The sequence below is a fragment of the Serinus canaria genome, chromosome 9 (assembly GCF_022539315.1).
Source record: "Serinus canaria isolate serCan28SL12 chromosome 9, serCan2020, whole genome shotgun sequence".
NCBI lineage: Eukaryota > Metazoa > Chordata > Aves > Passeriformes > Fringillidae > Serinus > Serinus canaria.
In genome coordinates this window covers 1,075,581-1,100,786 of record NC_066323.1, presented here as the reverse complement: position 1 = coordinate 1,100,786, position 25,206 = coordinate 1,075,581, and the positions used below count along the sequence as shown (strand labels likewise).

General features: G+C 46.5%; 1 protein-coding gene across 1 annotated transcript in view; it reads right to left on the bottom strand.

The window, feature by feature from the left end:
* The window catches only part of LEKR1 (leucine, glutamate and lysine rich 1), a 36,520-nt gene that overhangs the window by 9,863 nt on the left and 1,451 nt on the right, over positions 1–25,206 (bottom strand). The window contains exons 2-8 of the mRNA XM_050978171.1: positions 17,541–17,755; positions 13,529–13,648; positions 12,953–13,128; positions 11,139–11,324; positions 2,534–2,615; positions 954–1,031; positions 518–721 (exon numbers count right to left, since the gene is read on the bottom strand). Coding sequence (XP_050834128.1) covers positions 518–721; positions 954–1,031; positions 2,534–2,615; positions 11,139–11,324; positions 12,953–13,128; positions 13,529–13,648; positions 17,541–17,755 — 1,061 coding nt within the window. The remainder of the gene's footprint in view (positions 1–517; positions 722–953; positions 1,032–2,533; positions 2,616–11,138; positions 11,325–12,952; positions 13,129–13,528; positions 13,649–17,540; positions 17,756–25,206) is intronic.

Sequence of the window (25,206 nt, the reverse complement as noted above, 5' to 3'; positions counted from 1 at the left end):
CTGAAGGGTCTCAGCTGTGAACAAAGCTGCCCTTGTCCCTGGGATTGCTTTTGAGATGTGACAATAAAGCACTGGGCTTCTGAGGGCTGTTTGCCCTGCAATGGGATCCAGCTTGAGTGCCTTTGCTTTGGACTCAGCAGCCTGAATCCGTATTTTTTAATTACCTGCAGTAGAAGCTCCATCTCCAGTTTTACCCTGAGAGCCACAGGCCTGATTTCAGCATTGAGAAGTGCCAGAGCACCAACTGCTCTGCACTTCAGGGGTTTGGATATTCCCTGAGCCCTGGGCACAGAGAGCCCCTGAACAGCTGCACAAATGGGGCTTTGGGGCTCAGGCTGAACTCCAGCTGGAGCCCTGCAGTCCAAGCAGAACTGCTCTCCTCCTATTTTTTAATAATACTTTTTCTTCTCTTCATCCAAGCTTTGTCTATCCCATAAGAATTTAAAAACCCAATCCAATGACCTCCAAAATCTCCAGAATCTCCAGGAGCACCCGAGTCCAGCTCAGCTCCCTTTACCTTTCCTGTTTCAGCATCAGCACCTCCTGCTCTGTTTGGCTCAGCAGAGCTTTAAGGGTTTCCAGCTCACTCTCTGATCTCCCAGTTCTTCTTTTCAGATCTTCTTCTCTCCTTTCTTTCTCTGCCACCTCCTCCTGTAAATGTTTGCAGACTTGTTGGCACACCAGAAGGGATTCCTCCTTTTCCTTCAGCTCTTTTGTAAGTCTACAGATGAAATAAAGAAATAGCAGTGTTGTAGTTACTATATTCTTATTTATAGGCAGAAATAATAATGCCTGGAAAATAAAATATTGGTCAAAACTCCACGTGTTCTTTATGAAGGTAAATCTACTGACTTGACATAATTTTTTAAAATTTATTGCATAAAAACTGCATTAAAACAATAAAATGTTTGCTGTTATTGCTCAAAAATATGAAATATCATTTCAGCATTTACCTGGACTCAGCGGCTCCGTTCTCATATTTGATCTTTTTCAGTTCATTTTGACAGACATCAAGTTCTGTTGACTTCACCCTAAAAAAACATTGGGAAAAAAGGATATTATCCAAAGAAATGAGCCTTTACTCCTGCAGCAGCCTGGATAGCACTTGGGGTGGATTTTCCTCCTTGCATTTTCCATTTCAGGTAAAAGGCCACGAACAGAAAGTTCTGTCAGCTCCAGCAATGGTTGTGAATAACTGGAAGTTACACTCCCAGTGCCATCTCAGCCTGACCTGGATCACAAATGTTGCAAACAAGAAGTGAGATCTTGCAACACTGATGACAATTTTGAGTAATAAATGAATAAAATGGAACAAATCCCAATTTTGTAGGTAAAAGGGCTGGAAACTTTGCAGGTTTCATGTCATTATGTCACCATTGCACCAATTAATAACCATGGTTAAGGTTCATATTTACATTTAAACAGATATAGAATATGTTGCTTTATTAAACTGTGCCCATATTACACTGAAATGTTAATTTATACTTGGAAAGCCCTCAGTGTTTATTTAACTGTGCTCATGACATCTTTGTTTCCCACTCAATCCTTACATTATCACTGAAGTACTTGGTTGCTAAGCATCCCAAATATTTGTAACTCAGTCATGGTCAGACCCCTGAGTGAAGGAACTGAACCCAGAGGTCAGAGCAGAGCAGCACAAATCCTGTGCTCAGGTCCCAGGGAAACCTGGGCACAGAGTGCAGGAGGGTGCTCACCAGCCTGGCAGTGCCAGTTCCTGACTCCTGAGCCCTCACCAACACCCCTTGGGCCTTTTCAGCAGCCTCTGGATCCCTCTGGATTCTCCTGGAGGTGATGTCCCCAGCTGCTCCAGTGCCCACTGAGGTTTTCAGCACTCGGCTGTGGAATTGGTAAAGTTTGGGTGCTCTTGGGGTGTCAGGCTCCTGCTGTGGGAGTGTTCTGAGTGCTGGGGAGTGCTCTGGAAATGGGAGAAAATCCTGCAATGGTTTGGGTTGGAAGGGACCCCCAAACCCATCTTGTTCCACCCACACTTTCCACAGACCAGGTGGTTCCAAGCCCCATCCAGCCTGGCCTTGGGCACTGCCAGGGATCCAGGGGCAGCCACAAATTCCCTGGAAAACCTGTGCCAGGCCTGCCCACCCTCCCAGGGAACAATTCCTAATTCCCAATATCCCCCCCAGCCCTGCCCTCTGGCACTGGAGGCCATTTGCCCCTTGCTCTATCACTATATATTCCTTCCCACACACATTTTTAGTCCTGATTTCCGTGGATGTCCCAAAATGCCTCCTGCACCTGGGTGTTAGGTGAGGCACTGCATCAGGCTCCAATCCCTCCTCTGCAGTTCCAGCAACCCCTGCTGCAGGAAGGAAGCCCTGCTCCCACAGCCAGGCTGGCTCAGGCAGGTGCTTAGAAATAATCATATGAAGATAAAAGAGTTCCTCTGTTGGTCAAAACCTTCTCAGAGCATTCTGACTAGCAGAACTTGCTGGAAAAAAAACAAGTGGTTGATGTGTTTTCTGTGCAGTGGGAAGCAACCAAGGAATGGGAATCTTACAGCAACAGCTTCTTGTAGTGGTCCATCTCTGCTGTCACCTTCTGCAGCTGCAGGCCAGCTGTCTCCACCTGATTTGTTAAATCTGAAAGCAAAAACACGAGGTTGTGTCTCTGTTAATGTTAAATTAATCCCCTTTAGTGGTTTGTTTCCAGGTGGGACCTGCAGCTCCTCGCTCCCACCTCAGGCACACCAGCAGTGCCTTTACAGCAAACACCTGGGGTTTGTTTGTGTGTTTGGGGCTTTTTATCCCACCAGAAAACACCAACCTCAAACCTTACACTGAAACACGAAATGCTTTAAATCAGATAGTTTGCCTTAAATCAGATTGTTTGTACATAAAGCTGAGAGCAAACAATGCAGGAGGGTGGCCCCAAAACTCACCTGGAATTCACTTCATCTGAACCCCTGGCAGTAATTCACTGGTGTTGTACTTGTCTTGTCCCCTACGTGGTATCCTTCAGAACACATCACCTCAGCTCCTATAGCCACTGCCTTTTCCCCAGTACAATCCCTGGTTTTTAAGTTAAATTATCTCATCTGGTTTTGTGTGCCTTTTATCATCCTTTCCTGTGCTTTTAGACCCCAAGAACAGCCCTAACTTGCAGATGTGAAGCCCTTGAAACTGAAGCAGCAGCACATGGCTTAATCTGATTTTCATCTCCATGAACACATCACAGAATCATGGAATGCCTTGGGTTGGGAAGGACCTTAAAGCTCCTCCAGTCCCAGCTCCCTTCCACTGTCCCAGGCTGCTCCCAGCCCCATCCTGGAACACCTCAGGGATGGGGCAGCCACAGCAACTTGGGCATCTCTAGATATCCTCATGAACAAGAGCTGCCTTTCCAGAGAGCCTAAGAATGATTTGAAATCAAAGTTTCTACCAAAAGGACAGCACCAAAAGATACATGGAAAAAAATCCAATGACAAATCATTGCAACAGGTCTGGAAGTGAAAGAAAAAACAAGATTATTCCTCAGAAAGCAACAGCAAACAAAGTGAGGAGACCTTGTCTCTGAAGGGAGCAGCTCCCAAGACAGTCCTTCAGAGCTCCCTGATGCATCTTCCAAATCTGTCATTCCTGTTCTTAAATTTATCATTTCACCCCAATTCCCTGAGTTTCTGTAACTTTTCCCACGTCTCTGTCAGTCATTTCCAGCAATGATGATGGATGATCCCAGTGTGGGATTTCCTGCCAGCCCCACCTTATCTTCATAAATCCTACAAGTGGAAGAGTCCCCTCTTTTCAGTACAGGGAAAAGGAAATTGTTCATAAGACTACAACAAAAAAAAAAATAAATCAGGGAGAGAATTGTACAGGGTAAACCACACAGGACCAGTCAGATCCATTCCCAAACTATCAGCATTTATAAAGAGCTTTTTGAGAAGAAAAGTAAAATTTCTTGGGCTTGACTGAACCTAGGAAAAATCATGGAAGTTAATTGTAGAAGCAGCTTCTCCACCACCTGCTGTGGGTGCCAAAACAAATCAAAGAACAAGCAAACCAAAGAACAAACAAATCAAAGAACAAACCAAACAAGAACAAACCAATCATTTTAGTGTGAGGCACCTGTGGTACAGCCCTCAGGTGCTGTCACTGCCAGGTGAGCAGAGCTCCAAGCAGGGACAATGGTGGCACCTTCCCTTGTCTCTGAGGCAGCAGTGGTGGCCCAGCACCCTCTGGACACATCAGGCCACCTGCAGTCCCTGCTGGTCCCTCCCTGGGCATTCCTCAGCCCTGCACTTTCCCAAAGCTGAAGAATGCAGCCTGCATTTCCTGGCAGTGCCTGTCAGAATTCCTGCAGAGGAGGGAGAAGCTCTGGCTGCAGCTGCCCAGCAGATGTGAGGCACAGCCCTGGGAGCAGGAACGTGACTCTGTGGGAACAGATGAAGCCCACATTAGTGTGGGTGGACACCAGAAGGAGCAGAACCCTCTGCCCATCCTCACAGGCTGCTGTGGAGGAGATTGTCCCAAACAACTCTTTCTGACCTCTTTAAAATTGTTATTTTAAAAGATTTCTGCCAATAATTAATAACTGTGGTCTTTTTTCTTCTCCCTCAGAGTGGGAGTGTGGACACAAGTTCTGGAATAAAGGAAAAGGAGAGGGTGATGCTTGGTTTGGTTCTGTACTCTGGGTGGTCTCTCTCAAAGCTGTTTCCTCTTTCACTCCATTTGTTCTCAGAAGTTTTCATGCTCACTGAGCATGGACAGGAGTTTTTCATGAGGGAATGGATGGATTTAATTACACAATTAGTTTCTGCAAGTCTTCTCTAGAGAGAATTCCCACCAAAGTCAAGGGGAGCTGGTGAGCAGAAAGTCCCACACCCAAGGAGGCAGATTTCCGTGAGAACCATGGTAAAATGGGGCAACTAAGAGAGAAAATGGCAACCCAAAGGGAAACTTGTGCTGCAAACCTGCTGAATAGGGGAAAATGTATTCAAACACATATGTAAAAATGTTCTCTGGTGATGAAAATAAAGCTTACTGCAAAACATGCCAAGCCAACAGAAAGAACTCACACTCTGTAATCCTGATACTGAGCTCAGTGTGCAACAACCACCACATCTCAGAGCCTCAGCAGGCCTGATCCATCTCAGTTTCATTCCTGCTGAATTTTACCCATTGTTGTGACTCAGAATGGCTCTCAGCACAGTCACAAACCTTCCAGTAACCTTGTGAGCCGTGCTGGGACAAGGCCAGGGCTGAGGGGCACAGCCCGGACGTGCACGAGGACCTGGTGAGCCACAGAAACAGAAACAGAGCAAACTGGGGGCTGTTTCCTCTTCCTTGGGCAAATTGCATCACTGCAGCCCCTGGGGTGTGCAAAACAGCCAGCAGAGCCTGCCCACAGCTGCCTTGCAGGAATTTAACCACCCAGTTTGCATCTGAGGGCACGGTGCCCCAGCTCCTGCCTGGAAACAGCAACAACTGGTGAAGTTTTCAGTGAAAAATAAAAATAATAAGCAGCACATTGGGTAAGCTGGAAGCCATCAGCTCCACAGCTAATTCCTAACAGATTCCCAGGGAGGCTGGATCAGAGGCACACGTGGTAGAGCTGTGTCATTTTCTGCTTTTCCTGCAAAACCTACAAAATCCAACCCAATATAATTGCTGACAATTTGGAGGTAATCTAAATAAAAGCTCAGTGTTTCATACACGTGCACAAAAAAGAAGATTATTTCCCTGTAGTTAAGATTTCATGGGGAGGTTCATGAGCACTGCTCAAATAGCTCATGGAATCCCAGAGTCCAGAATGGTTTGGGTTGGAAGGACCTCAGAGCCCATCCAGTGCCACCCCTGCCATGGCAGGGACCCCTCCCACTGTCCCAGCTGCTCCAGCCCCATCCAGCCTGGCCTTGGGCACTGCCAGGGATCCAGGGGCAGCCACAGCTTGAGGCTCAAAGCCATCCCCCAGCAGGGCTGGGATCCTCCCCCCTCCTCTCCCCTCCAGACCTTTGGGTCCCCTCTCAGCCACAGGGACCAGCCTGGAACCCACTGGGAGCTCAGAGCTGGAGATGGTCAAGGAACTGGAGCAGAGAGCACACAGATCCCTGGCCAAGGCAGGCTGGAACCCAGCCCCTCTTGCTGGATCCCCTTGGATTCTGGGAAATAGGAAGGTGTAGCAATTATTTAAAACTTACTTAATAACTACCCCTTGTAAGGGCCCTGAATTTGGCCAATCAGCTGTGCCAAAGGGGGCAAAAATATTTTTCTCAGAACACTAATTCCAGGCAAATTCAGATGTACACTTAACACAGACAGTTCCCAGTACATTTATTTACAGAGCACAGCAGACAATCTGTGAGAAATATGAAATACACCCATGAAAAATTGCAGTGGCAGAGCAGGAAAAAGTTGCCTCACCACGTGTTTCTAAGGAGACCAGAGAAGTGAAGTAACACCCAAGGCCCTGCACAGAACAGAACTAATTCTTTGTATTTATAATAGCTCATGTACTGTGTTCTCTGAGATAATTTCTTTTTTGTCTACTCAACAAAGTCCTTCTTTTAATTTGTGACTCACAAAAGTCTGGAAGGAGCCCAGGGATGGACTCCAGATTTAGATCCTTTCTGGAGACCTCACCAGTGCCATCAGGAAGTGTCCAAGTCACCCAGAGCTGCCAGGAACTGGGAGTTTGTGCCAGGGGAGGAGGGACTGGGGTTTATCTCCCCCAGCACATGTTGCTGACCACTGCCAGCCTGGCTCCATGGCTCTCTGCCTCAGCCCTCCACCTTCAGAAAACCAGCAGAGAAAAGCAGGAAAAGGGACCAGATTCCAAAGAGTTCTGAGTGGCACAAATCAAGGGCAGCCTCAACAGAACAAACCAACAACGGCAACCATGCAAACATGACAATCTCCAAGACATTAAAAATCCTTAAGTAGGGAAAAAATGTTATTTTGGCAAGGCCTGCTCCCCTCCCACGCCCCAGTGACACAGTACAAGCATGCCTGCACTCAGAAGGATTGGATTTGCTCATCCATGGCCAGAGTTCACACTCCAGCATCAAAGGCCTGGGTCTAAAGCCTGATTTTTCTGCCTGTATTCCTGCCTGAGGCCAAGCTAACTGGGATATGTCACAATTCCTACAAACCTGCTTCTCCTACACATTAAAATTGGTTTGAAATACTGGAAAAGCTAAACAGGAAGAAAAATGGAGATTCTGACCTTAAGTTTCCTTGGGGATAATATTTTACCCTCAGTGTTTAGGCCAAGCAGACAAAACAAAATACAATAAAGACACATCCTTTAATACAGAATTATGGTTTGGGTTGGAAAGGACATTGAGTCCCACCCAGTGCCACCCCTGCCATGGCAGGGACACCTCCCACTGCCCCAGCTGCTCCAGCCCCAGTGTCCAGCCTGGCCTTGGGCACTGCCAGGGATCCAGGGGCAGCCCCAGCTGCTCTGGCAATCCCAGCCCAGCCAGGAATTCCCAGTTCCCAATCTCCCATCCATCCCTGCCCTCAGCAGTGGGAGCCATTCCCTGGGTCCTGTCCCTCCATCCCTTGTCCCCAGTCCCTCTGCAGCTCTCCTGGAGCCCCTCCAGGCCCTGCCAGGGGCTCTGAGCTCTCCTGTCTCCACGGGATAACCTGGATTCCTGCTTTTCCTCTGGAAGCAAAGTGTGCCCCTTCTCTCAGTCACTCTGCAGCAGCCTGGTGCCAGCCCCCAGCAGAGAGCTGGAGTGGTTTGCCATGGATTCCTGTGCCTCCTCTGGCACTCAGGCTGCTGAAAAGCTCTAATGAGCCTTTGCCTCTCACTCTCTGCTCCAACAGCAGCCCTGCACTCCCCAGCTCTCACCCTCCCCAGCCTTCCCACCACAGCTGGAACTCATAAAAAAATACATTTCAACAGCACTCAGAGCAGGAACAGGGGCTGTCTGCACTGCCCTCCTACAACTCAGGAAACTATTCCCCCTTTGCATTTCAAAGCTCTTCAAAGTGGTTTTTAAAGTGCCATTAAAGACACTCCAGGAGATGAAAACACCTCCTTTCCATGAGAAGTGCTAACGTTCCCTCTCCTTGCCATGGGGAGGGCTGGCATTCCCTCCTTGCCATGGGGAGGGCTGGCATTCCCTCTCCTTGGCATGGGGAGGGCTGGCATTCCCTCCTTGCCATGGGGAGGGCTGGCATTCCCTCCTTGCCATAGGGAGGGCTGGCATTCCCTCCTTTCCATGGGGAGGGCTGGCATTCCCTCCTTTCCATGGGGAGGGCTGGCATTCCCTCTCCTTTCCATGGGGAGGGCTGGCATTCCCTCCTTGCCATGGGGAGGGCTGGCATTCCCTCCTTGCCATGGGGAGGGCTGGCATTCCCCTTCCCAGCTGCAGTTTTCCACCATCTCCCATCAGCCTCCTCATGGCAACAGACCACCAGGTTTAGATTGGAGCTGGACTAGCCTGTGGAGCAGGAGACGCCAAAGACTGAAAATTCAGATTTTGGGAGCATCACCAGCAATTTCAACCCATCCAGAGCAAGGCCAGAGCTGTCATGAGCTAAAGAAAAGCCACAAGGACTTTGGGGAAGAAAAGTGATTTTTGATTGGTGATGAAGTAAAGGATCTGGCTGGTAAGAAAATGAAAGCAGGAATGTTTTAGGAGCCCGTGCTACTGCAGCAAGCACTAAGAACACAGACATGGCATTGTCACCATTACTGATTTTGGATTTGGGGAATCTGATTGATTAAACAATTACCCAGCAGACCTTCCCCTGTGTTGAGCATTTGTCAAGACCTCTCACCTCCTTATCTGGGTGATGCTCTCTGAGGCTGGGAAGTGCCTTGAAGCCAGCAATCCAACTGATCCCACAAATCCCTTACAAAGGGAATCTCCAGAAAGCCTCACAAGCATGAGAGCAAAAAACAACAGCAGAAACAGCTGCTTGCACCCTGCTCTTGCAAATACCTCATGTGGTGTGAAATAATCATGACTTTATAACTCTGTGAGAAATATGCAACAGAAGAATCCTCAAAATATTGGTTGCAGAAAGGAAAATCCTTTAAAAACACGTAAATCACAAATCCAGGTCATGTTTATTATTTCTGGAGTGCCAAATTGTTTCAAATAGGGACTTTGGTGTAGTTTGTGGGAGGAAAAAAAGCAAAATAAGGCAAAACCCCAAGCTCCCCCACAGCACAGACACTCAGGACGTGGCTGATTTCTACACCCCACTTTGGACAGGACAAATCCACTCCCTGGAACTGATTTCCAGTAAGATGTTGCTTGTCCCCACTCATTTATTTTAATACAATGGCAAACTCATTTCATATTTAATGATTGTCTCATGAAAAATCCCTGTTTGGCATTTCAAAGAGAGCCATTTTTATCAGCAGTGCATTAACTGGGTTTGTTACCCTGAGCCAGCAACGTGTTCCCTAGAGCCAGACCCCTTGAAATCCTGCTGGATTTGTGTTTTACTGATCCATTCAGGAAGGGTGGAATCCAAATCCCTGAGCCAGCAGCGTTCCTGCCTTGAAATCTCCTTCTGGATACCCACATCAAACGTTTTACTGCTTCTTAATAACTCATTTATTAGCAAGTGACTGCTACATATTATTAATCAATCTTAAAATGCCTCACATAAAACATCAACCAGCTTAGATGGTAGTTTTACTCATCATTAAGATTCTGCAGGGTCCTGATAGTCTGTATGAATTCCATACATGGAATTAGCTGTGGTTTTAGCTATGTTTTCTCCATAAAATCTCAGTTGTTTTATATTTCACTACAAATTTTCAACCTGGGATAGTGGAAGGTGTCCCTGGCCCTGGCAGGGGGTGGAATGGGATGAGCTTTAAGGTCCCTCCCAACCCAAACCATTCCAGGACTCTGTGATAATTAATTATGATGGGCTGATGCAACATGCCAATTTAGGGAAGCAAATTCAGGTTTTCAGAAGACCCAAGAAGCCATGCAGGCCCCCCAAAAATATGGAACACATTGAAGAGCCTCTAAAATATATAATAAAATAGAGACTGCAAAAACTTCTCTTTTAAGAACAGGCACTTGTACATGGAAGTTCAAGAGGGCAAAGCTGAAAATGGAAGTGTTTGTTTGCCATGCTCATGAACAAACCCTGAACCCATTGTTTGCAGCAACCTCTGGAGTAAGCAGAGGGGAAAGGGAACCTCAGCTAAGGGCAGTTTTCCTATCACACAAATACAGCAACACAAGTGTTTGATGTTATGATGTATTTCAGAGTGTGAGAGATCATCTGGTGAGATTTTATGTCCACTGTTCCTTATTATTTCTACAAAGACAGAAGATGTCTTTGCTGGAGCTTTTTAGCAGTATTGTTACAAAAATAAACCAATTCAATATTAATGTAAGATATTATTCTGTTATTGCAATCTAATAAAGAGTGACATGCCCATGCTCAGCACCAGGGGTGGGACTCAGGGATGGGATCTCAGAGCTGCTCTTTCCACGGGTGCTGAAGGAGCAGAGAAGTGACCACCACTGTGACCTCCTGCTCTCAGTGTGTCCCCACGCTGAGCAAGGGGCAGCTGGGCACTGCAAACCCTGCTAGGGCAGCACAACCTCACACGTGTTCCCAAGGTCCTGAAACACCTCTGAGCCAGAGCTGTGAGCGCAAGAGAAAAGAGAGCCAAGAGGCACCCACATAAATAATCCTTTTGCAGTGAGTTTTTGTCTGCACACAGCTCCCAGGGTGTCATTTCAAGTGCTGTCACTGCTCTCACCCTTTCCAAGGGAATTCTCTGGGACACAATCAAGGGCAGATCTTTGCAATCTGCTGTTTGAATTTTCAGTCCTGCTCTGAGAGCCAGCAGTCCTTGCTGGTCCTGCACTCAAAATGAGACCAGCTCTTTGAATTCTACCCTCAGAACCTGATGTTCTACTTAAGATGAACTATTAACAGTAGGATTGTATTCCACCACCTTCATGATTTTCCTCTTTTTCTTCACTTGCCCTCCCAGCCAGCTGCCTGGTGCTCCCAGCAGGAATGCCATTCCCTCCTCCTGGCTGCAGACACCCACCTTTTATTCAGGCCTGTTGAGTCTTTTCACAGTAACAACCACAACTCTGGTGCCTTTAAAAACCTTTTTTTCCCCCCGCTGGGATTTTTGCTAGCAAAGATAAAAACTTCTCTTACCCAGAGTTTCCTTCTGCAGCTCTCGGCACCGACTCTGGAGCTCGTTGCCCTGCTGAAGGGAGGTTTGGAGCTGCTGAGTTTTCAGCTCCACTGTGTCAGCCACCTCAGTGAGCTGTTTGACCTTCTCCTGCAGACACTCGTTCTCCCGCTGGGATTTGGCCAATCTTTGGTTCAATTTGGGTATTTCTGAGGAGGCAAAACAAATCCATGTAGGCTGTTGCTATTTTATGTAAGTCATGAACAAGAACATCAAAGCTTTTAAATGGCATTCACAGGCCAGCAAAAATAAGTGGGGCTGAATAGTTTTGATGTGGAAAGCTGGATTTGAGGATGGGTGTGATATTCCTGCTGTGGCACTAGTCTGAAGTGGGAAATGTTGGGTGAGGGATACAGAGCCTGTGTAAGAAAGGCTCCAGTCCTGCTACCACACAGATCCTCTGTGTATTGGGAGCACTACAACAGACAGAACAAGGAATACTCCAGAAAAGAAGCCTTGAAATGTATGGGTCCCTCTGAGGCTGAAGATGTCTGCAGGGACACAGCCTGCAGCAGGCAGGGAACGAGCCCAGGGAGAGAGGAATCCTCAGGACACAGGAACCTTCCTGTGCCACATGGACACTGACATTTCACTGTTCCTACAGGAGGGCAGATTAGGGAGGGATGGTCTGGGCTCACACCTGCAGCAGGCAGGAGCCCTTGGTGGCCCAGGGCCCAGCTCCTGCTGGCTCAGTGGCTCACTGGGCTCACCCTCTCCAGGCACAGCTGCCCCAGAACCCTTCCCAGGGGAAGAAAGCAACCACTGAGGAATTCACTGCTCATGGCCCAGGAAGCACAGCTCACTGGACAGCTGCTGTGCCAAATAGCTCCAGGGCTCCTGAGCTGCTCCAGGTTCCCCTGGAGCTGTGGATCTGCTCTGGAGCTCACAGGGACAGGGGGAGGTGGGAGATGCACATCCCCAGCCCGCCCTCAAAGCCCTGATCAAACCTCTGAGCCCCAGAGGTTAATCTGGGACACAGTGGGATCTTTGGGCTGTGCTGTGCATGACCTGGAGCTGGACTGGATCCTTGTGGATGGATCCTCCCCAGCTCAGGATATTCTGTGATTTTGGGATTCAATCAAACAGCAGCTCATCCACTCATCCACACTGAAAAACTACAAGGAAAGGAATAAGTCTGATGATTATTTCTGAAGGCCTTTAAAGCTGTGAATTGGGCACAGGGCCAGCTGGGAAGCTGTGGCTGTTGCACTCTGTAATTGCACCACTGCACTGCTTTCAGTGAAACCAGTCTCAGCACAAATGGTATCCAAGGCTCAGCCTGAGTCAGCCTGGGGCTGGGCACGGCCCCTCCTGAACAAGCCCCCAGCTCCCCTGGCCCCTGTGGGAGCAGGAGGGGGCCAAGGGCATTCTGGCCAGCCCAGGGGCTGCTCTGTGCCCCTTGCAGGCCCCAGATAAGGAGGGTAGCACTTGGCAGAGCTTGTTCTCACCCAGGAATGGGAGCAGGGAGAGCTGCTGCTCTTGGGTGTGGGTTTGCTCCAGAAGTCCTTGCTGGTCCTGCACTCAAAATGAGACCAATTCTTTCAATTTTACCCTCAGAGCCTGATGTTCTACTTAAGATGGACAATTAACAGCAGGATTGTTTTCCACCACCTTCATTATTTCCCTCCTTTTCTTCACTTGCCCTCCCAGCCAGCTGGAGGGGAAGGGGGGCAGCCTGTCCAGTTTGGGGGCAGCACTGCAGGACACTCCAGCAGCTCCCACAAGGATGCTGGACCAGCACCCTGGAGGATCCTTTTTTCTCTTGCCCAAACTTTACCTGTCAGAGCTTCTTTGCTCATGGCTTTTATTTGCCGAAAAATTTCCTCCTTCATGGCAGCAAAGTTCTCCATGTTGGTGGAGATGACCTCTTTAATACTGTCTAATTCACTTCTAATGAAAGGGAACAGTGAGACAGCCTTGCTCAGGGTGGAGCAGTGGTGTTCCAAGGTAGTTCTGCAATAAAGAAAAGATACCAGATGTATATTTATAAATTATTCTATAAATAAAACTTGGGAATTGGACTAAGCTTGACAAGCAGGTTCCCATTATCTGGTAATTTATACTGCATTGGGTCACATTAATTCAGTGTATGAAATGTGCTGTGTGTTGAATATATGTATTGTAAGTTTTCCCATCTAAATGTTTAGAGCTTTTCTACATAAATGAAGAAAACTGGGTTTGTTTCATCATTTCAAAATCCAGTACAGGAAATTGTACAATCATTTTTAATTGAGAAATCAGAGTAATCATGTTTAAATGACTGTATGCCCAGGTTTATGGTGAATCTTTATAAACAATATTTATGTAAGAAATAGAGCATTTCCAACATCAGCATTTCTTTTTGGGTTCTCACCTGAGCACCTGTGACTGCTTGTAGGCAGCTTCCTTCTCCTCCTGGAAATACTGCAAATCAGCTTTCACAGTTTTCATCTCCTCCTGCTTGGTTTTCAGTTCCACTGTCAGGGTTTTTATCCTAGAGACGTAAATAAAATAATCAGAAGTGTTTGCAGCAATAATCAACCTCCAACTTTGGTTTCAGCTTTCTCAGGACAGGAGCCAGCTCTGTGCTGGCCTCAGGCACAGCAAACACCTCCAGAACCATCCCTCAAGGTGTTCTTCACCTCCAGCATTTACCCTGGGAACTTTTCTTTGCAGCACCAGTTTGTTTTTCAGGCACAGCTATCCCAGTGTAAATAAACACGGTTTAAACATTGCTCTTTCAACAATTCAGCACTTGCTCCCATAACTGTCAGGAAATGAATGGAACTGCACAGGAACAAAAGAGCTGAATCCAGTTCCCTTCCTGTGGTACATGTGAGGAACAATCCCACACAGCACATCAGCCCCAGCTGTGTTCTGGAGATAACCATCCTAAAGCAGCCTTCCAGCCCCAAAAATACCACTCCAGTGACAAGCAACTGTTAAAAACCAGCCCCTGTTTAAGCTTTCAACACCTACTGCTCACACAGAGAAAATGATCTATTTCTCTCCTGGTGACTCATTGCCACAAGTAAATAAGTAATGTTTGAATAGACAAGAATTTTACAAAACCAAAGGCTGGCAGAAGCACTACATCAGCCTTGGCTTCAATTTGAAACAGCAGAAGAGAATGAGAATGATTTATGCTGAAAATATATAAAAATTAAACCAAACTATGACAGTGCATTAGTTACTGTTATCACACAGATCAGCACCAAAGTGCACATTTAAAAAAATATTAGTTCTGGTTAAAAAACCTGGATCTGCAGAGCTCTGACAAAATCTGAACTGAACATTTGGGGGTTAAAAAGCCCCAGAGCAAGTTTTTGGGGCTCAATTGTGAACCCGGGGTGGGGGGGGGGGGAAATAAAATTGAAGGCATTCCTGGCATTACCTTTTTAGGAAATTTTACCCATTGCTACCTGCAAATTTCCAGGAGGTGGAGAGCAGGAGGGGAGAGATAAAATCTGTTGGATTGTGACTGGCAGCAGAGCTGTTGTCACTCACAAGAAAAAACAAAAAAAGTCCATCCCCTAAACAGCCACAGGAATTCAAATCTACGTTTACAGCTGAGGGAAAAATCAGTGATTTATCACTGACCAGTAACAAATCCAAACTCTGGGAGCCAGGGAGAGCCATTCTCCATTCTTGTTCTGGAATGGGCACTATTTGAAGATCTCTTGGATTAAAAAGAAACTGGTAAATAAGGAGAGACAGGTTTTCTTCCTCTTTCCATTCCAGAGCTGACATGAAAGGGACGTTTCCAGCATGTCCTGCTCAGTCACACCCGAGGAAAAGGCAAGACAGTTATAAACCCGCTATTTTGGGGGGTTTTAGCACAAAGGGAGAGTCCAGGGGATGGTTAGAAGCTGGCATTCCGAGAGTGGTGGGAAGAGGCTGATCTCAGGGAGCGCTCCCAGCCCATCGGCATCCCCGGGGCTCCTGCTGGGGCAGGGGGAGGTGAGTCGGGACATGCTCACCCCGGTGCTGAGAGGAGCAGAGCAGCCCAGAAAACCCAGCGGGAGCTGCAAACACCCTCAGTGTCCCACAGCAGGAGGAGCAGCTCCCCTGCTCCAGGGCATTTCCAGCAATCGTCCCTGCTCTGCATGGCACGGGGTCCCGGTGGGATGGAGCAGCGCTGGCACTGCCACCAGCACAGGAGGGACAGGGCAGCCTGGAACACTCTGTCCAAAAAAGCCCCACCCCAGCATTTTCACTGCCATGAAATCTGGGAGCTGCCCAGGGCCAGGAGCTCACTGCTCACTTTCATTTCACAGCCGGGAGCTGCTCATTTTCAGTTCAGAAAGTGGTGAAGTCACCAGCCCTGGAAGTGTTCAAGATACCTGTGGATGTGGCACTTGAGGACATCTCTACATTTACATCTATTTTACATTTCCTACACTGGATGAGGCTGAATTTTGCTAATCAAATTAATAATAATTCAATTAATTATCAAGCCTGAAGTGATTTTAACACAGAATAAGGTTGAACAGCAGGAGCAGTGCAGTTTGTTCCCCTTCTCCTGCCAGGATCCCAAAGGAAAGGTAACTAAGGACAGCAAACTCCCAGGTGGCTTTCAGGGTTAACCACAGGTACCACCAGGAAGAGCTGAACCTAGAGGGAACAGAAACCTGAAACAGTCTGCAACTGATAAGAAATTCAATCCCTTGGTCTAGCAGAGATAAAAGTAAGAAAAAGGCATGTTTGGCTTCCGGGAGCAGTGATTTGTCAGCCTGGCCAGACCCAGGATGTTGAATAGTTTATACCACAGCACGAGGTAGTCAGAGAGGCCCAGGACAGCAAGGAGAAGATAAGGAATATTCAGCCAAGTTTCTTCACAAGGCACAATGATTGATTTATGGCTGGAATGGAAACCTACTGCAAGTATCCCACTTGATTTCAGCAGCTTTTAAATCAAGTGGAGCCTTAGGGGAGAAAAGTGCAGAGATAAAAATTTTATTAACTGTTCCAGCTTTACTACAAAAAGTCAGCTCGATGAAAATTTAAAGTTTAGCTCTGGCAAATGAGCTTCAACAAGAAGAATGTGCTGCCAGTGCATTTGCTCACACACTGCCACCAGAGCTGCCACCAAGGGTCGTTAAAGGGACAAGGAGCAAACAAGCTTTAAAAATAGATATAAAACCACAGGAAATATTAAATATCAGGAAGGAGAAGTGGAAGGTGTTAAATTTAAATTAAAAAGATATTGCAAAAAACATTACGAGTAACTTACCAGATAAATGCATTTTGTTCACTTTTGTGGGAACTTGTGCTCTAAAATGAATCTTTTATTAGTAATATTAGCAAGCAAAAGCCTAACTAAATCCATTAAGTTAATTTTTTAACAGTATTTGAGTGATTCTCCCAAGAAAAAAGAGGTTTCCAAAGCATTTCAGTCCAATCTCAAGAGCACCTTCAGCTCTACATCCCTTGGTGTGAGGCAGTCACACAAGGAATCCCTCCTGGGGATCCCAAAAATCAAACTGAGCTGATAATTAAAATTAGAACCTCATCCTTGCAAAAAAGCTTCTGTCAGTTTGAGTCAGATGAGCCAAAAATTACCCAGGAGTTTCTGGTAGTTTCAATCCATCATAGCAAATTTGAGCAAACTGCATTTTTACAAGGTATCTTTTATTAACTGACTATAAACATCAATTCTTTATAGTCCTACTGTAATCAATCAATGGAATATAACAATAGATTCCAAAATATGTGCACAGAAAAGGATACAGACTCTGTAAGTACGAGCTGAAAGAACACACTTGAAGGTCCTAATTGTGCCCTGAAAATCCAAATGTGGCTCTGAGATCCATCATTAATTACTGGAGTTTTATGGCACAAAACTCCCCCTTTAAATGGGGCCTTCCCATATCTGTAAGGATTTGAAACCTCCTGTTTGTGAAGCAAAATGCCCCTGGCATTTCCCAAACTGTTCCTCACTGTTTTAGGGTTCTGTACCAGCCCTGCAGGGAGGGAATCCTGAGATTGCCAGGGAAGAGCACTGGGAATTCTTTACTGTGAGACAGCCGGCCCAGATTTCAGACCTGTGGCACTCCCAGACCTGTGGAATTTCATTTGGAATATTAGAGATTTATTACAAGATGATGAGATATCCATCATTTCCTTTGGGAGTGTGTGCAGGGGAAATCCCTCTGAGTGCCTTCTGGCCTTTCCTTCCCCTTCCACATACCAACTGCTCCTAAACTCAGGAATTCTGAACCTGCTTCCACAGGACGCTCTGAAAGATGATTTAAATCAAGTATTGCAGAGTATATGTGCCATCTGAGAACAGAAAGACAAATGTTATTTGTATTTGAAGCTGCTTTGGGCTGAAATTCCCTGCCACACACAGGAGAGGATCTCCAGGGGAGATGATGTGCTCTGACCTTTCCGTTTTGGATTCGCTCTCAGCCCGGCAGCGCTCAAGGTCGTGGTGAAGAGCCTGCAATTCTGCCTGAAGCCTCTGCTCCCGTTCCAGGCTTCCCTTATAAACTTTAATCTCCTTCTCCAATGCTTTGACTTTGTCCTCCATCACCTTGAACTCGTGGAGTGTCAGGTAGCTGACTCCGCAGTATTTGCACACTGTCTGGTCCCGGGACATCTGCAAAGAGAGAAAATGCTTCAGAGTGTCTCAGAGAAACAGGTTCAGCTAAAAAAACCCTCTGTCACGCTAAGAAATAATAACAAATCCAAACAATTTAAACCATTTGCTGCTCTGGAACATTTAAGATCAGATGATGTTATTGCTTTCGCAAATAGAGACAAAAATCTTCATTAGCAAAATGAACCCCAGCTAGAGCAGCACTTTTCCTTCCTGGCAAATCCCCAAGATACATCAATTTGACATGTGGGGACTCCCACTGAAATGCTAAAGCACTTCTGAGATAGGTTGGAGGTATTAATGGAAAATGAAATGCTGTGTTTTAGAAAGCTATTTCATTAATGAATCTGGGATTACCAGATAAATGTTATTTCTCTGGGTTTCCGACAGCTCATATCCAAGTGAAGGAGGCAAGATGAGGGAGAGTGAACAAAGTGAGGTAATCCACAATCTTCACCAAAATAATTCATGAGTGATGCTGAGGTGTCCATGGCACTGGGGTGCTGTGGAATCTGTAACCCCTTTGCCAGGAATGAAGGACTCAGGACCGATTACAAAACACAGAGCATGTATCACCCATCCAAAGGAAAGGCCGTGTATTAAACTGGGAAACAGACTTTTCCAACTGAGCTGGTTATTAACCTTGAAGCAGGGAACATGCAAGCACCTGTTCAAACAGTTTAAGTCCAATTAAGAAACATTTTTTTTCTTCTTCTGTAAAACAATGATGTTTTGAGACATTGGGATAAACAGAAAGAAACCCTACCGAGAGGAAAGAAAAGAGCTTTCAAAAATTATAAATTAAAGACTCATACAACAACCTTTAGGAGTTAAAATATAACACTGTTGATATAAACAGTGTTTCAGGGTGCCCTAAACAAGCTTTATTTCCCCATTTCTTAATGTTGCTCCAGTTTAAACCCCCCTGGTTACAGCTGCTCTGGAGAAGCCGAAAATGCAAGTTTATTTTTCCTGGCAGCTGCAGTCTGTGCTTGGAAACCTGAAACTGTTCTTCAGGATAAGTACCCCGAAGTTCCAAAGCACTGGAATGAGTGCACTGGAAAAGGACAAAACGAGCTGTGCAGGGAGCACAGGAGGGGGTTTATCACAGAGAGGACACAGTGCTCTGTGCAGCACAGCCACTGCTGCTGCTCACACAAACAGCTGAGAACTTTCACTGCTTCTCCCAGCAAAAACAAGATAGAATCACCAGGGGTCTGAACTGAAAAGGGCTTGTGCAAGTACCAAAACTTCTTAGTTTTCAAAGTCAGTTTTGTTACTGAATGTCAAAATAAATGAAGTCAGAGAACAACAAATACTCCCTGTCTGGGCTCAGCTGGAAGTGCTCTCCTTCCCATCCATTCCTCAGGTGAAATGAAAATCTGGGAGAATTCCTCATCAGGTTGGATTTTTACAGTATTTGCTACAGAGTCAAAAAATCACAGAACAGGAAAGGCTGTGTAAATCAGGACCTTGCTCTGCACATTAATAATTACCCTGCAAGCACTGCAATAAGTGTACAGATTGAACAGCTTCCAAATATCCACCTTAATACATGGAACAGTTCCCTGGCACCAGGAATGGATCTGGCACACGTTGAGTGATGCCAGCCACAGTTAATTTAGACCCAGCACATCTGTCCAGGGTACCTGGAAAATTACCAGGGCCCAGATAAAAGTGAACAGAGCAAGGAAGGCACTGACCAGATTTCCCTAAATCCAAGGTTCCTCTCTCATGGAATCACAGCAGGGTTTGGGTTGGAAGGACCTTAAATCCTATCCAGTGTCACCCCTGCCATGGCAGGGACACCTCCCACTGTCCCAGGTGCTCCCAGCCCTGTCCAACCTGACCTTGGGCACTGCCAGGGATCCAGGGGCAGCCCCAGCTGCTCTGGGCACCTGTGCCAGGGCCTGCCCACCCTCACAGGGAACAATTCCTAATTCCCAATATGCCATCTGACCCAGGAATTCCAATATCCCATCTATCCATGCCCGCTGGCAGCCTTATAAATAAATGGTCTTTCCAGGAGAAAAGCTCCACTAGACCTTGTCTCTTGGACACCAAAGCTGACCAGCCATCACACAAAAATCTGTAGGAAACAAACTCATCAGCTCTTGTGCTGACAAATTACCTTTTCTGGAACAGTGAGATTGCTGAGTAATCACAAAGGATGTGTACTAAATACAAATTCATGGTTTCAGATTCCATATTTCACTGTGTCCATTTGATAAAAACACTGTTGTCATCTTAACTTCAAAGCAGGAAAAAAAAAACAGGGGAAAAACAGTTTGGAAAGAATAGAAAAGGAAACTATCAGAGCTCTAAGTAGAAAGGGGACTTACATGTCCTGAGTGAGCACTGGGGACAAGCAGTGAACAGAAAAAACCAATTAGGAATTTAAAAAAACAGTTTTGCTGAGGACAAAGTGCTTGATCTGGGAAGATATTTATCCATAAGACTTTGAGCTACAGTTGGGAGTGATGCACAGATGCTGTCAAGCATCTGGGGGAACAGTTTCCACTCTGCAGTTGGTTTTGGAAGGAAATATTATCCCCTGGTTACAAAGATTTCTTTAGCTACCAAGGCAAGGGGAGGACTGAGCCAAGAGGGATAATCACTCAAATTACATCTGTCTGACTCAGTTTCATCTGTAGAGCATAAGCTGTAAGGAAAAAAAGAAAAGAAATTGGTGGTCTGGACCATTTTTAGCCTTTTGAATGATGAGACAGGAATTTGTACCACTTGAACTTGACCAAATAACTCCAGGGTGCGTCAGCTCGTGCACCACCACCCCTCTCCTGTGGAATTTCACATTCCACCCACAAACATCCCAGGATGGAGAGCTGGATTCCTGTTTAGAAGAGTGAGCTCCTCTCTCATTTGGCAGGGCTTTGATGTTACAGCACCCAGCACAGGGATCACCCATCACAGAACCCTAAAACTGCTCAGCTTGGAAAAGCTCTCCAAGACCATGGAGTGCCACCATCCCACAGCACCCACACCCCCAGGTGCCACGGCCACAGGGCTGATAAACCCCTGCAGGGATGGGGACCCCACCACTGCCCTGGGCAGCTGGGCTGGGCTGGACAGCCCTTTCCATGGAGAAATTCCTCACAACACCCCCTGCTCCTTCATCCACAGCTCTTGCTCCCTTGGTGGATCTGTCAGGACTGAGATTGCTTCAGCAAGGACTGGTCAAAACCAAAAAACTCTGAATTTGTCCAAATTAAACTTGTAGCTGAAAACATAAAAGTCAAGAAAAAAGAAATAATCCTTATGCTGCAGCTGGGTGGTCTTAAATTATTTCTGTATGTTGATTTATTCTACCTTATTACCCAATTTTACTTTCTTTTTTGTTTCACTCCTCTCCCACATTATTTTCATGTTTCTCATGCTGTCTGTCCCTCTTCTGACACACCAGTCAATCCCTATTGTACAAAAAGAAATGATGACTCAAACCACCCCATTGATTTTTGAGGAAGAAAGGGGAGTCTTTTTGATGTATATACAAAAGGAGGAGGTACCAGACTGAAATTTATATTTGCCTTAGTCAAAGAAAGATTTTTGAAAGGTCTCAGTAGAAACTTCACTTCTTTTAAAAGAAGAAAAGTGTATTATAAGCCAAGTTTTCAACCAGCATCTACCCCAAAGCACTACAGATGGTACTGCTGAGCCACACTGCTCACATCATTATTTTCTCCCTGCTCATAAAATCACAGTTGCAAAATAAAAATCCCTGTGCTTGCTTTGAACCCATGAACAGTGGAGAAACAGGCTGGGAGTAAAACCAGAAGGTTGCTTCATCCAAAACATGCCCTGGGAAAACCCCTGTGTCACGACAGGCAATAACTCGGGGAGCTCAGGTAGCTGAATCTATTGCAGCCTGGAGGAAAGCAGAATAATGAACCCGAACATTGTCACACTCCCAGAGCCTGCAAACACCAGCCCAGGGCCAGCACCCCTCCTGAGCTCCCCACCTTCCCTGGGATGTGTCAGGGCACGTTCCAGCTGAGAACCCAACCCGTGCTGCCACGAAGCAGCTGATGACAAAACACAGCAGACAAAGGGTGATTTAGCCCATTGTTAACCAGAGCTTTGCCTGAGTAACTCTGCAGCCGTAGGTGGGATTGTCAGGAAGCCCCTCCTGGCTGTAACCCAGCGTGGGAGGTGAGCAGATTCCAGTCCCTCCAGTTCCAGCAGCACTCTTGGACACTGGTTGCAGAAAGGGTGGAAAACCTTGGCTGTAGTGAATACAACGCTGGTTTTGTGAGAAAACCTTGGATATAGAGAACACAGCCTTGGTGTGATGAGAAAAGCTTGGCTATAGTGCCTAGAGAGGGTGGGGAGTGTCCTCAGTGGAGAGCCTGAACCATCTGGGTACCACCCCTGGCAGTGCCCAGGCCAGGCTGGACACTGGGGCTTGGAGCCACTGGCATGGTGGAAGGTGTCCCTGCCATGGCACTTGAAGGTCCCTTCCAACCCAAACCATTGCAGGATTTTCTCCCATTTCCAGAGCACTCCCCAGCACTCAGAACACTCCCACAGCAGGAGCCTGACACCCCAAGAGCACCCAAACTTTACCAATTCCACAGCCGAGTGCTGAAAACCTCAGTGGGCACTGGAGCAGCTGGGGACATCACCTCCAGGAGAATCCAGAAGGAGGGGGCCAGCAGGATGCTGAAAAGGGCTCTGCCATTCTACCACTCTCATCTGGGGGCACAAATTGGAAATTTATCTGCTTTTAAATGCCTGCTGGTGCCAATGCAGCACGTCCCACCAGGCCACAGAGCTGTGCTGGCCTGGTGGATGGGACAGGACATGCCCGTGGGCTCCCAGCCACAGCTGGAACTCCGTGTTCCAGAACCTTCCACAGGAAAACCCCACCGGGGGTTCACAGAGAGCAGGGGAAGGGAAAGCTGCTGTGATGGGCTCATACAGAGCCCATACTGTGCTCAATCTATAGCACACGTGGAGAGGCTCTGAGTACCCCTTGTGCTTGTGGTGTACCCGATACTCTGGGGACACCACAGGACGTTCTGTCCTCATGGGGAACAGCCTCGGACTTCCTGCCCGGCCTCAGCTCCTGGCCTGAGACAACTCTCAATTTCTAAGGGTATCTTGGCCCTATTAATTTTATGATTTATGGTAACAAAGCTTTTTTTTTTTCCCCAAATAAAATATGAAATTAAATATAACTGTGTTTGCTGCTTTGAGGACTTGGGTCATTCTGTTGCTGTTCTTTTTCCTGTTTCAGGGAGATCCTCAGTGCAAAGCTGTATCTTCCCTTCTATTTCCCTCCATTCCCACAGAACTTTAATTAAAGTCCAAAGGCACAAAAAATGATTCATCTACCACTGGCAACAAACAACTACCAAGGTGAAATATAAAAGCCTTGAGGAAAAATTAAACCAAAATAAAACATTAACCAAGCAACAAAACCAGTCCCCAAAAATACACATCCATGACACTGGAGTCAAGGAAACACTAGCTCCCTTCTTTACCCTGCTGGGCTCTGTGACACCTCTCAGGCTGAGTTTGCTTGCAGAAACTCTATGTAAATGCATTAAAAGTAGGCATTAAAAGCCTGATTTTAATGATTTCCATCTTTACTAACATTTAGTTCCCAAGAAGTATGCAACTATAAATGCAAAAGAATACTATAAACTTTAATAACAGACATGTAGATGATTTATTCACCTATTGATTTTGGCTTTTTTCATTTAGCACCCATCTTGCAACGAATGTGAAATGCAGTGCTGTGAAAGGAGTGTGAGAGCAGAAGAAGAAATGAAAGAAGAAAGCAGGGGCATGTAAAAGTTTTTACACAGTTCTCTGAGACAAAATAGATCAGAACATGAAGAACCAAGGTCCCTTCACATCTATCATTCCCTTAACAAAATGCTGAGAAATCTCCTTCCATGTAATGTTGTGAAAAGGGTGTGAGAGCAGAAGGAATAAGAGAAAGAAGAAAGCAGGGATGCACAAAAGTTTTTACACAGTTCTCTGAGGCAAAATAGATCAGAACATGAAGAACCAAGGTCCCTTTACATCATTCCTTTAACAAAATGCTGAGAAATCTCCTTCCCTCTAGACTAAAACTTCCTTTAAAATAAAACCTTGATAAGCAGCTTGTGCAGCTCCAAGGAGAGAAAAACGAGAGTTCTGCAGCCTGCCTTGTGAGGCAGCTCCTGGATGCCTTGTGAGTGCCACAATCCAACCTCCAGCATCCATCCCTCCATCCATCCCTCCATCCATGCCAGCCCAGGGCACATCCCTCACTCGGGGCAGCCTCGGTGCCTGACAGGCTCCCTGCAGCCAGCCCCACGTGTTCCATCTGGCACAGCAAACCACAGCTGGCACACGTCCGGCCGTGGGGAGAGCTGGCTGTCAGGGAAATTCCAAAGGAGAGGCCATAAAATCTGGGCAGCAGAGAACGGGAAGGGAATGAGCACATGTGTGCAGAAAGGACGGGAGATACAAGGACAGGAAATGGTGAGAATGACTTGTAGTGCCTTGTAAGGATGCTGCAGCTACAACACCAGCCAGCTGAGGAGGAGATGAGCAACAGCACAGGATGTGTCAAACCCCAACACTTTCTCATCCCAAACCCCGGGCTGTCGCTGCCGTGGGGCTCACACGTGGCACGAGGAGGATGGGACAGGAGCAGAAGTCTGTCCTTATCTGAATCCTGCGTCCTCTGCACCGGATGTTTTTGTTAAAGGTGTACCCAGCACTGCTGGGATCTCCAGAGATTGCCTGTCCCATCCTCTACTTCGAGGGACAAGTTGAAGTGATAATCCCACTGGGAGAATTCCACAACAGCCTGGGAGAGCTGCTCCAGAGTTTCAGAATAGTCAACCAAAGCACATCCAGAAATGTGAGGAAAAGACTCATTTGTACCTGGAAATGAACCACCACCTCCTGTGAGCAGTTACTGTGCCCTCAGGTATTTTCCAGAATGAGCAAGCCCAGCTCTGTTATCCTTTCTTAGAAGATTTTAAAGCTCTTTACTATTTTTGCTCTTTTCTAAATTCCCATCAGCCATGTCATTATTTTTAAAGCCTGCAGCTCAGAACTGAAACCTCAACAGCCCTGGAGAGAGGGAAACAAAAGACCCAAGTTGCACATGTGATTCCTATTACAATTATGGAGATATTCAAACTATCAATACATTAACAGATTCTTTCTGTGTAACATCCCTTTGTTCATATTATTCTGCTTATGACCTGATTACAGCCCTCAGACTGTTAAGTCTGACAAAGAGGTTATTATGGATTTTGTATTGATGCATTGGATTAATTTTAAAAGCCTTATTTTTCCTAAGAATATGGAGTTTAATGCTGTTTCCAGAGTGCTCACACCCCTTCCCCACTGGCACCAGCGTATTGCTTATTGTAATCTAAGATCCTGGCTCAACAGTAACCAGCAGCTACTGACAATGCTGCTGACAG